Raw genomic sequence first — 13413 nt, 5'->3', positions numbered from 1 at the left:
GACAATACAGGAATATATACAAACCAGATCACGCAGAAAAGTATGAGTACACGGTAATACTTAGTCACTGAATGGGAGGCAAGTCAAGTTCACTCAAGAGTTCACTCATATCCACAGGATGGGTGTAGGGTAATGGAGTTGCATGAACAGGTAGGGGACATAAGGAGGAGGACCCTGCCCAAAGGCTTACATACCAGAGGGAGAGGTAGGAACACGAAAGGTAGGGATTCAGAGTTCAGCTGTGGGTTTAGAGCACTAGTGTGTGTGTGGGGGAGGGGGGTAGGCTAGAGTAAAAAGTTGAGTTTTGAGGGCCTTCTTTAAGATGTTGACAGAGTGGTAAACCCTAATGGGGGAGGTAGGGAGCTCCATAGTATTGGAGCAGCTCTTGAGAAGTCCTGGAGGTGTGCATGGGATTGGGTGATGCGGAGGGCAGTCAGGCGAATTTCATTGGAGGAGCAAAGTGAGCAGCTAGGTGTGTACCTCTGAGTAAGATTGGAAATGTAGGTTGGGCAGGTTTTGTTGACAGATTTGTTGGCCAGGCACAGTATCTTGAATCGGATTCTAGACTAGATAGGAAGCCAGTGGTGGGATTCACAAAGGGGAGTCGTCGTCGTGGAGCGATGGGAGTGGATAATTCTGGCTGCTGCATTCATGACGGTCTGCAGTGGGGCAATTCACGTCATAGGGAGACCAGACAGAAGGGTATTGCAGTAGTCAAGGCGGTAAATTATGAGGGCACGGATGAGGAGTTTGGAGATGACAGAGGTCAGGAAAGGGCAGATCTTGCAGATGCTATGGAGGTGGAAGTTGCAGGACTTTGTGAGGTTTTGGATGTGGGGGGTAAAGGAGAGTGCGGAGTCCAGGGTAACACCAAGACAGCGGGCTTGAGAGGTAGGACGAGGGGTATTACAGTGGCCTGCTTGAAGTCTGAGGGGAAGGTGCCTGTGGATAGGGAGAAGTTAAACAGGGCAGTGAGGACTGGGGCCAAACCCATGAAGTTTGTAACTCATAGAAAGAAAACAAACAAAATGGAGCAATTTAATTTCACTGATTCAAACAGGAAAGCTTTAAAGAAAGTGAGCACTATCTGTATGTACTGTATAAGCTGTATCAGTTTATCATTACCTATGAACTACCTGTTTGAAGTCCAAATCAATTGAACCAATGAAAACCACAGACAGAGGAAACATAATTTTTCTACAATCTTTTTTTTTAGAATATTTCTAACTTTTTTTTCTGTTTTTCATTGTGAAAATAAGTTTTGACCAGACTTATTGTTGTATAGGATTATTCTATTGAAGACAAGCTACGAAATTTCCTGCCTTCCCTACCCCAGAGTGAGCATGACCAGTGTATAAAATACTTCATGTTGCAGGCACTGAGAGAGAGCAGTCAGTCTCTAGCAGCTGAACGGGTATGTTAACATTAAATGTAGGTTTTAGGACTGTAAAAATTTGGTTTCTTATCACTACTAGTTTTCTCATGGTGTGAAAAGTTCTATACACTGTTAAAGCGGAATATAACCCTGCATTTCTACTTTGCTCTAAAACATTATTTACAGCATATTATATGCAACCAGCATTTTTTCTTACTAGACCAGCATTGGAAGGGTTACACACAGAGCTTTAAAGTTCCGTGGAGAGATATGCAGACGCATCCAAAGTTCAGATAGATACATTTAACTAAACAGAATGTAACAAGTGAGGAATGTTACACACTCTTTGGCTGTCCTCCAGCTCCCGCACAGTCAGAGAGAGTGAGTCACATTCCACACTTAGATACATTTAAGTAAACAAAATGTATCTATCTGAACTTTGGATGCGTCTGCATTTCTCTCCAGGAACTTTAAAGCTCTGTGTGTAACCCTTCCAATGCTGGTCTAGTAATGCTGGTTGCATATAATATACTGTAAATAATGTTTTAGAGCAAAGTTGAAATGCAGAGTTATATTCCGCTTTAATATTAAAACACTAACATTTACTTAAAATTAAACTATGAGCGTCATCCAGAAAGTAACAGCTGTTTGCTTTTAACTGCCACCCAAGCTATTTTTGTTTTGTTCAATTTAACTTGCATCTGTTGAGTTAATTTTCTCTCCTGCCACCACTTGTCACATGACTGCAGAACTCTGGCAACTGGTTGTTTAGCGGCATTAACACAAAGCCATCCCACTTCGATTCCCCTAACCTATAATTTGGCTGTGTGATACTACTACAAAAAGAAAGAATTGGAAGCCCTGTAAAAATATATGCTAAATGCTTAAATCAGACCTGTGACTTTTAAAAACAAAAAAGTCTGATACTTAGCACAGTACATTAAAAAGCTCCTGTTTCCTTAACTGAATAAAAGAGAATGTCTGTTACTTTCCGGATGACCCTCGTACATTCTCTTATGTGATGTACATTCCCATATTGGTCTGAGACATATCTATGCACTTTGAGTCCTATGAGAGAAAAGTGCTTTACAAATGTTGTTATTGTATATAAGGTTTCAATCAATCCTATATTGTACAAGAAAGTGGTGGGCAATTTCGACACTCATATAACATTAAGTATAGAACTTATTTTAATAAAATAAGAGGATCTAGTCACATAAAAAAACGCTGTCTATGCAGGTGTCTTTGCTGTATTTTTGCACAATATTTAGCACCTGATGAAATCTGTATAAGATGAAACATGTCAAGCACTGTGTAGCACTGTAAATATTTCTAGCACACCCTACTGTCTTATGTTTGTAACCCCTTTATAGTTGAGGTGTATGGTGCACTGCAAACCAGCCACTCAGGAATTCTACTGGCCAGGTGGACACTCTGTGTCACAGCACGTGTTTGCCTATGATACGGCTGTCTATCTGTGTAGTTTGGTGCACCATCCATTGAACTAGATACCACTGGTCTATGTTACAGGGCTATCTACAGCCCACCCATCCGACACAGATAAACTATATGTGTTGGAAAGATATCAATTGTATGTGTGTGTTGGGGGGATCAGCAAAGACACCTGCATAGACAGAGTTTTTTTTTATGTGACTAGTTCCTCATATTTTATTGAAATAAGTTCTATACTTAATGTTATATGAGCGGTTAAATTGCCCACCACTTTCTTGTACAATATAGGATTGGTTGAGTCAATTACCAACTCTCGTGTTGCATACGATTATTTCCTGTACGCCTATCGGTTTTGTTATTATATATTAGGTTTCCCCTTATATTATGATTATGCCCACCAATCATGTGTACTACCTTTTCTCATTAGCATCTGTGATCACTCTGAGGATACTTGAATAAAACATATAACCAAAATGTTTGTAACCACATATTGATAAGTAATGTCCACAAATTGGAGAACTCAGGAAAGTATACAAATTCAAAATTCTGATTGTGTTCCAAGAAACACAATGTGCATGTCTCAATATGCATGTCTTTAAAATACGTGACTGTCACCCTTTGCTAATGTTCACATTCCATACTTCCAGAGTAGTCAGAAAATTACTATCATGTATCACTGGCTTTCTTCAGTAACAAATTATCTTATTTCACAATATGAAGGGGAAAAAAGCTTCCTATTAAACATCCTATGCAATGTTGTGGAATGCTATAAAATGTAAACCCTGTGGAGCCATCATCAGGGTACAGCAGACTACCATTGTATACTTTCTCATGTATTAACCCCACCAACATTTGTCGTACACAAAACTAGACTTATGCTAGGTACACACAATACAATTTACTGTCAGATCGATTATTTCCAACAGGTCCAATCTGATTTCCGATTGACTTTCCGTTCACTCCTATGGAAAATCGATCGGACCTGTAGGAAATAATCGATCTGACAGTAAATCTGTCAGAATATTGTATTGTGGGGGCGTGGCTTGACGCCGTAAGGAGATGGCTGCCTGAACCAGAGCTCCCGCACAGAACCCGTCTGAAGCTGCATCCTTAAGCTTCGTTTTGGCCCTTGGTTGCTATGAGAAGCACCAGAAGCTCCCAGTGCCCCCTCACAGACCCCAAAATCCCTCCATCGCAGCAAGGAAGAGTCGTTGCGGAGATCTTTAGATCCCAGAAAAGCGCAACTCAGCCAGCCAAGATGGCGCCGGCAAAGGAGAAAGACGCCAAAGCCGCTCCTTCTACTTCTGAGACCTCGCCTCCTCACAGCTCAAAGGTGGGTGAACGCCAACAGCAGCCTCCGACCCTGGCTGACATCCGGGCGATGGCAGAAGATATTAAATCTTCACTGCATGCCGCCATTGCGGAAGTCCGCACTGAAGTAGCCCTGGGGGGACGAATGCAGACACTAGAAGCTGCGGGCACCAAGAGAGACGCACAGATTTCCGCCCTCCACCAGACAGCTGTGTCACACAATGCCCTGCTTTCTGCGCACTCTACGCACCTGGAAGACCTCGATAATAGGGGCAGAAGAAATAGCATTAGGGTGAGAGGAGTGCCAGAATCGGTAGCGGCAGAGAGCATTAAAAAAGCGCTGTCGGCCATCTTTAATGATTTGCTCGAAAGACCTGCGGAAGATGGGATAAACTTTGTTAGAGCCCATAGAGCCCTGAAACCCCGCAACATTGAATCTGAGAAACCGAGAGACATCATCTGTTGTCTAGAGTCCTTCCCTCTCAAGGAGGAAATCATGCAGGCCTCCAGAACCCAAGAGGAGATCCTGTTCAACGATCATCCCATCCATCTGTACCAGGACCTATCTCCTATTACTCTATCTAAAAGGCGAGCTCTTCAACCGCTATTAAAAGCTTTAAAAGACAAAGGCCTAACCTACCGCTGGAGATTCCCGTTCGCGTTATCAGTCTTTACTAATGGCAAGATGTTTCTACTCCGCAACTCGGCTGGCCTTGAGGAATTCTGTTCAGACCTAGGCCTACCTACTCTGAGGATCCCTCCGTGGGAAGGTATCTGTCTAATCCCGGGACTGGATTCTGTCACCACTTCTCAAAGCTGCAATTCTGAGATGACTCCATCCCGACCAGGTCAGGAAGATGATGGTAGGCCTGAACAAGCTCAAGCTAGTGAGCAGAATCAAGACCACTCTGAGAATGACTGAACTCTGGGAGGGTAACAAGGGCTCTTGCCCTTTGCAATCTCCTCGCTGCCCCACACCTCTCTTCTGGGTTTGCCTTGGACTCTAACACTGGGTTGTTTCCTTCCAAAGGTTTGACAACGACTCTTTAAAAGATTTTTTTATTCTTATTTTTGCATGCAACTATGCCACAGCTCCCCACCTCACGTTGGTCTGTGGAGGATCTCATTGCACTTGTTATACTATATCTTCAGTATGCGACCTGTCAGAGTTACTGCTGACATTACTTTAGTTTGGTTAGCCTATCTGGGACTCCTGGTTAGATTAATAATTTGACAATTATAGCTTAAAATGTACATGCACAGCTACTTCTGCATTTATATGTCTAGGGCCTAACGAATATTTTTATTTCCTTCGCAGACGGGTTATGCGGGTTACATGGTTAAATCGCTGCTTTTCTGTTTATAGAGTGTCAATTGCCACCTTCCCGCCTAGTGTGTATTGATTTACACACTGACCATTTGATCTCTCACTGAAGTCTAGGAGCGACCCCCCAAGTCGTTCCTGAGCGGGTTTATTTCTTTTAATTTACTGTCCATACCAGTAAAAACATCCAATTCTGCCCATGTGCCGGGCGCTCCCTGCTTCTCTCATATTTTCTCTTCTTATCTATACCTTTCTTCATTCCTGTCCTCTTGAGCCATCTCCAATTGACCCCTATTGGATCCTGTCTGACACTACTAGAAGCCTATCAGACATGGCGAGTCAAGCCCACAACAAAAACCACACATCAGGGTGGGACTCCTTAAAACTTATATCCCTCAACGTAAATGGGATTAACACTCCTGAGAAAAGGTCGGTGGTGTTTGAGTATTTAAGAAAAGAACAGGTGGATATTGCACTCCTTCAGGAGACCCACCTAAGAGCAAATCATATACCTACAAAATTCCATTCTGCTTTCCCGATAGCATTTCACTCCACCTCCCCTACTACAAAAACCAAAGGAGTCTCCATTCTCATACACAAACGCATCCCGTTTGTAATGGAAGAGGTCAGACAGGATCCAGAGGGGAGATTCTTATTTGTTAAGGGTATGATCAGAGAAAGACAGTTTACCCTGGTGGCACTATACGCTCCTAATCAACACCAACCTACGTTTATGAGGTCAGTGCTCTCTGAATTGCTAGCCTTCTGCGGAGGCATTTTGATTGTGGGTGGAGACCTAAACGTCCCACTTCAACCCCTACTCGACTGTTCCAACGGCATATCCTCAATCTCCTATCGAGCCTTGAATATAATCAAATCCAGCTTACAAGGGCTGACCCTGATGGACACGTGGAGGATTTCACACCCAACAGAGAAAGATTTCACCTTTTTCTCCCCTTTGCATAACAAACACACCAGAATTGACTACATCTTTCTGTCACAGAGAGATTTATCTATGATATCGAGTGCCTCAATCGGCACAAAAATTATCTCAGATCATGCCCCAGTATTCCTCAATCTCCAATTCTCTAACAAAACATCTAAAACCTGGTGCTGGAGGCTTAACCCAAATTTGCTCTCTGATATTGGCAGAAGAGAAGCAATTTCTAATACACTATCAGACTACTTTACTACCAACTCGGGTCCAGAAGTGTCAGCCCTTACGGTCTGGGAAGCCCATAAGGCGGTGGTGAGGGGGAACTTGATTAGAATGGGTGCAAAACTAAAAAGAGAACGGGATGAGGGCATCCTCAAGCTAATGTCTGAGGTTACGAGATTGGAATCCCTGCACAAACGTTCACTGGCTGTCCAGACCCTGGAGGAACTGAACTCCACCAGGGTTAAACTTCACCATTTATTATTTTCAGAAGCTAGACGAAAGCTACTGAATGGCAAGCGCATATTTTATGAATCCGGCAATAAGTCGGGAAAATACCTGGCGAGAGCTTTGAGAAAGCAAATGATCTCCTCCCAAATTCCATCTGTAATTAATAAACAACAACGAAAGCTGGTAAGATCTGATGAGATAGTCGAGGAGTTTCGCTCCTACTACAACTCTTTATACAATCTGCGTTCCCGGGAACTAGACCCAAATCAACAACTTAGAAGGCAAAACTTAATCTCAGAATTCCTGGCTAAATACTCTAAACCCCTAGACCTAACAAATTCTGACAAAGAAGACCTAGAAGCGCCGTTATCAACAGACGAACTCTTGAGCGCAATTAAAGCCCTTAAACCAGGGAAGGCCCCGGGGCCAGATGGTTTTACCTCTCAGTACTACAAGTCCTTTAGTGGTATTCTTGCCCCTGCCTTTGTTGCAGCATTTAACACGCTCTCGCCGGGTGTTCACCCGTCCAGACAATTTCTAGAAGCCCATATTGCCGTGATTCCTAAACAAGGTAAGGACCCCCAAAACTGTTCTAATTACCGCCCGATCTCGCTCCTAAATCTAGATGCCAAACTCCTGGCAAAAATATTGGCAAATAGACTGCTCCCACACATTCCTAAACATATTAATCCTGATCAAGCTGGTTTCGTCCCTGGACGAGAACCCAAAGATAATGTCATGAGGACAGTGGATGTCATTTCTTATGCCCAAAAATCAGCCAAGGGGGCCTTTATATTGTCTACAGATGCAGAAAAGGCTTTTGACAGGGCGGCATGGGATTATATCCGTGCCACCCTGTCACGCCTTAACATAGGTTCGACAATGGAGGGATGGATTAGTCTCTTATACTCTAACCCTTCGGCCAGAGTCAAGGCAAATGGGGTGCTATCCGCCCCGCTCACAATCACCAATGGTACTAGGCAGGGGTGCCCCCTCTCACCCTTGATCTATATTCTCACCTTAGAGCCATTCCTGAATGCCATCAGAGAGGACAAGACAATTAATGGTCTGTGTATTGGGGAATCTTATCATGTTGTTGCAGCTTTCGCAGACGACTTACTCTTTTATCTGAGTGACCCACAATCCTCGTTGCCTCAACTGATTAAGAGATTCGAGGAATTTGGTGTAATCTCTAACTTGCGCATAAACTTTCACAAATCACAGGCCCTTAATATATCCTTGGACACTGAGACGGTTCAAAAATGCTGTTCCTCATTTGCCTTCCTCTGGGCCGATAAATCACTGCGCTATCTTGGGATAGATATCACCAATGATCTCCACAAATTATTTGAAGCGAACTTTACTCGGATTGGAGAAGTCCTCAGGGCAGATCTTCTGTCCTGGGGCCAGAGGCCTCACCTGTCTTGGTTTGGCAGGATGGCATCAGTCAAAATGAATCTTCTACCCCGTTTCTTATATATTAGCCAGTGTCTACCGATCATGCTTCCCGCCTCCTTCTTGCGCACGCTTCAAACCCAAATTGACAAATTTATCTGGGGTCACAAACCTCCCCGTATTAGACGCACTATTCTATCCCTTCCCAAAGATTCGGGGGGTATGAGTCTCCCAGACTTATTTAGGTATCACCTTGCTTCCATACTCTCAAGAGTGGTGGAATGGGCGAATGTCACGTCCCCCAAAAAATGGGTTCTCATCGAACAGGTAATCGCTAATTCCCCGGCTTCTACCCTGGGCTGGGCTGACACCCCGAGCCAGGTGATTAAATCCTGGAACAACCCTCTACTCTCCGCTTCAATCAAAACTATGCGGAAGCACCTTCCAGCACTTGGGCTGTCAGCTTTCCCCAGCAAACTCACCCCATTAATAGCAAACCCTAAATTTGTATCAGCAGCCGACATACCATTCCTGCAGGCATGGCCTAATGGTAGCTGCCCAAGGGTTTTAGATTTCATTACAGGTGGGCATGTGAAAAGTATGGGGGAAATGCAAACACTTCGGGAAGACAAAAAACTTACCTTCTGGCAATATTTTCATATACGCTCCTACCTTAACTCCTTGAAAAGTAAGTTCAATTGGGCAACATCTCTTACGCCTTTCGAAAATTTGATCCTATCTGCAGCCCCACTTGACCATTTGATCTCACAAATATACCAAATTATGCTGATGTCGTCCTGCCCTGACAGATTGAGGTTTCAGGAGAAGTGGGAGAGGGATCTGGGTATTTCCCTGAGCAAAGATCAATGGCATAATATCTTTATTTTCAACCAGAAAGGCTCACTAAACGTCTCAACACAGGAGACAGGTTACAAGATTCTGACCAGGTGGTACAGAACCCCTAACCTCCTGCATACGATCTTTCCATCCATCTCAGACTCATGCTGGAGATGTGGAAACCAAAATGCGGATATACTCCATGTGTTTTGGTCCTGTCCCTCTTTGGTCAACTACTGGAAATCTATTCACAAACTAATTGAAAAGATCACTTGTTCCACATTAGTCTTCAGCCCGAGCTTCTTTCTGCTGCATGACACTACTACCTCAGTCAAAAGCTACAAAAAATCCTTGACAATACATCTGGTGAATGCAGCGAGGGCCCTCATCCCCTTGCATTGGAAGTCCCAGACCCCCCCCACCACTAAAGCCTGGATACAGAAGGTTGACACAATTGACACGATGGAAAGATTGATCCTTCTTTCAACAGATCGGTCAGACCAATACGCTATTACCTGGTCGGTGTGGACAGAGTTCCAATGCTCAGATGAATACAAGGAGCTGATGGCTCAATAATCGCTTTCGTTCTTCCCCCTTACCCCCTTCCCCCCCTTTCTCTTCTTTCCCCCTCCCATACCCCCCTTGCTCTTTACTCTTGCGTTATGGCACATGGGAGATGCATACATGGACATAGCACTGTACATTGTCTAGTCATCTATGCCTTAGCAAGGCATGTGAGTTACCCCAATCTCCATTATAATGTTATTATAATCTGAATTTTGACTCTGTACTGTACTACTTTCGCCCCACTGCCTTGCTTTAATAGGTTATAAATACATCAAGATGCTAGCTACATCCTGTATTGTAAGCTCCTCTTTCTCAGATACTTTATGTTTCGCTCCAAATGTTTGTAACTTTTTTTTTGTCTTTGCAAATAAAAGATTTAATAGTGAAAAAAAATATTGTATTGTGTGTACCTAGCATAAAGCTAACATAAAATTTATTGAGATACTTCGGTAAATACTTTTACAGGTGTCCAGGAAGTATTAATGGACGATGCAGTGAATAGTAAATAATATTTGTAATTTATTTCTGTTTAAATATTTTTGTCCTCTAGAGTCCTCTGGACTCCCTTTCTAGCCATCTATCCAATTCATGCAGTTGAAGTTTTGATATTTGAGTCAGATAGATAATTGGATAAATAGGCTGCTTGATTAAAAGATGCAAAGATAACAGAGCCATTTTAAGGGTCCATTCACACTAGAGCGTTTTGCCGCGATTTCGGCAAAACGCTCAAATGCTAGCGCTTTTTAAAAGCGCTAGTGTAATGAAACCCTATGGGGCCGTTCTTACTTGGGCGATTTGCGCTAATCGACGCAAATCACCCAAAAACGTGAAACGCAAACGCGTCGCCTGCACCATTTTCAGGCGATTTCCCGGCGATCGCATTTCAGTGCTATAGAAGCACTAAACGCAATCGTGGAAAACTCACTGCAGTGTTCAGTGATTTCTCCACGTGAAATCGCGGAAAAATCACTCCTGCAAAACGCCGGGAAAAATCGCCGGCGTTTTGCGTTTCTAAGTGTGAATGGGGCCTCAAACATTAGAATGACTGCATCTTTCTTGGAAGAAATTGATTATCTCAAAGGTAAATGTTATCTTTGAAGCTGTGAGACAAGTCATCTTTCTAATGCTAGGTATTTACTGTCAGATCGATTATTTCCAATATGTCTGAACTGATTTCTGTTTTCTTCTATGGAAATTGATCGGACATCAGATCAGACACGTTGGAAATAATCGATCTGACAGTAAATCGTGTGTACCTAGCATAAGGATGCACACACTAGATTGGCCTTGTCCAAGGCGGCTGATGACGAACCCCTTTGGCAGTGGTGTGTGTACAACAAGCGCCAATTGTGCATGCCACATGTTTAGTAATGCCCAAAGAGCCCCCAATCGCAATCTTCTCAATGCCCCACACCCGTAGGAAGCTTCTTCATCATGCGCACTTGTGGGGCTAAAAAAAGGCCAAAAAACCCATAGAGACGTATTAATTCATGCCATGCACTGATGAGGATCGGCCAATCCAAAACAGTCTGTATGCATGTGTGGCTCTATACAATTAATAAGCTGACACATCATTGCATTCCAGCAGTTCTGGAGGTGCATTTAGCTTTCAGGGACAACAAAGGGACAATTTGCATATTCAGCAGTGATGCACTGTGGGACACCTCATATGTTTTTCTCCAACCTGAAAAATCGCAAATATCTTCTGAGAAGGCAAAATTCTGTTTTACATAAATGTCATTTCTTTTCGGTGCACAATCCAATTAAACTTTATGAAATTCCTTTCAATAAGTCAGTTTGTACTTCTGACACTTACTTTGTTGCAAATGATCTATAAGCGAATCCTGAAATAACATTCCTTTTTGTGTACGTCTCTCTCTAGTATGAAATGATGCAACAATCTAAAACATTTGTTACCTTGTTTATTGATTCCAATTGTTTCCAATTGGTTGGCAAATGAATTCACTTCTGATTAATTTAACCACCAAACATTTTGACTCTTTACCTTACTGGACATTTTGAGATTATGTGATATCATGGTGCTGAGGGTATTTATTCTTATTTCAGAGAGGATTGTGGTGCTTTGGTGGAAATGGACTGCCATATGCTGAGAGTCTCAGCACTGTCCCTTCTGAGAAATTAGAAGTGTTCAGCTTGCAAGCTTTATTGAGGCATTCTGAGGTAATGTGGGTACTTTAAAACTGTTATTTTCTTATTTGGAAACTGTTAATATGTTTGTAAGGAACAATACTCACCTGCATATATTTGAAAAAGTGCTGCTGAGTTTACTTTCTAGGTGGCCACATTCAGCACAGGTAGTTGAGGTAGGAGCTTCTACTTTGACAGCAAGAATGTTGGGAAAAGTTCAGGGTAATCAACACCAAGGACAATCATTTTAGAAACACCCTTCAGGTGTGTGAGCAGATCCATGCCAAACTGGCATGCAACTCCAGTTGATTCAAAACTTATAAAAACTGACAGGAATGGACTGGAACGGAACTGTATACATTGTATAGTATGTGTGAACTCAGCCATAGAAAACTGATGAAAACTGTCAGCACAGGACTGGAATGGATCTGTAAACATTTTATGTGTGAACCCAGCTTAACTGTTGAGCAATCCAGTTAATCAAACTGAGTTCACAGCATTTTGGTGGATTGTATCCTATTTAAGATGGTTATTAGTGCAAATGTGGTCCAAATATCCACATGGATTGCATTACTGCTGCTCCTATTCTGTATGTCAAGTATTGCTCAGATTAGTGCTTTGTTACTTGTTCATTAATTGTAAACTGTTATCAGCTATTAAGGGACAATTGAAGTGAGGACAATATGGAGGCTGCTTTATTTATTTTAAACAATTTTGCTGCAGTAGTGTCTGAAATACCTGAAACAAGCACGGAGTTTATCTTGTTAACTCTAACAGTAATGTCCGAAACACCTGATCTGCATATTTTTGTTTAGTTTCTATAGCTAAAAGTATTAGATAAAGAAGATCAGCAAGATAACCAGGCAACTGGTATTGCTTAAAAAGAAATAAATCCCTCTAGCTTTAGTTGCCCTTACCATTTCTGTCAGTATAAAGCCCCAACTCTCTCCTACAGACTAGGGACTGTATATACTAAACTATAAGACTAGAAATTTAGGCTTGTTGAAGTAAATCATAGGGGACAACTTATACCCTGAACTGAGGATCGTGGAGGACCGGTGCGGGACAGGAAGGCTGCAAGGGGCTGGCAGAAGCCCCAGGTAAGTTAAATGAGGCACTATTGTTATTACGAGGCACTATTCTGCCTTTACTGGCTTTGTTAATGGCTGCACTTGGGGGCCACAGGGTGCTATGGCTGCAATTGGGGAGCTAAGCACTTAATAGCACACTTTCCTGAGTTGACTTATTAAGTCATCAAAAACTTTCAGCTTAAGAGGCTACATTTTTTTGGCTGCCTTATACACAGTCGACTTATAACAGAGTATAAATGGTAGATGAAGATATTTTTTATTTAATGCAAATGTTTATAATGGACTAAACAGCAGTCTACAAGCTGTCTAGACACCTCTCTCTCTCTCCCATGATCACCTAAACATGAGGTAAGCTGAGAAGACCTGGAAGAGGGGAGAGAGAGACAGCCAGTCTCTTCTTGGGAACACATAGCTGCCCCCTGCCAAACCACCTGTGATGCATAGGAGGGAGCAGTGGGAGAAATAGGCTATGGTCAGGTGATCAAATGGGAATAAGAGGTGAGTATGTACCTTGGAAAAAAAACAC

General features: G+C 42.7%; 1 protein-coding gene across 2 annotated transcripts in view; it reads left to right on the top strand.

The window, feature by feature from the left end:
* Positions 1 to 13413, top strand: part of SERAC1 (serine active site containing 1) — a 197657-nt gene that overhangs the window by 103479 nt on the left and 80765 nt on the right. For both annotated transcript variants that reach the window (XM_068231859.1, XM_068231858.1), the window contains exons 8-9: positions 1286 to 1414; positions 11716 to 11829. In XM_068231859.1, coding sequence (XP_068087960.1) covers positions 1286 to 1414; positions 11716 to 11829 — 243 coding nt within the window. The remainder of the gene's footprint in view (positions 1 to 1285; positions 1415 to 11715; positions 11830 to 13413) is intronic.

Source organism: Hyperolius riggenbachi, chromosome 4, assembly GCF_040937935.1.
Source record: "Hyperolius riggenbachi isolate aHypRig1 chromosome 4, aHypRig1.pri, whole genome shotgun sequence".
Taxonomy (NCBI): Eukaryota; Metazoa; Chordata; class Amphibia; order Anura; family Hyperoliidae; genus Hyperolius; species Hyperolius riggenbachi.
The sequence above is the reverse complement of the archived record's forward strand: the minus strand, read 5'-3'. Positions and strand labels throughout refer to the sequence as shown.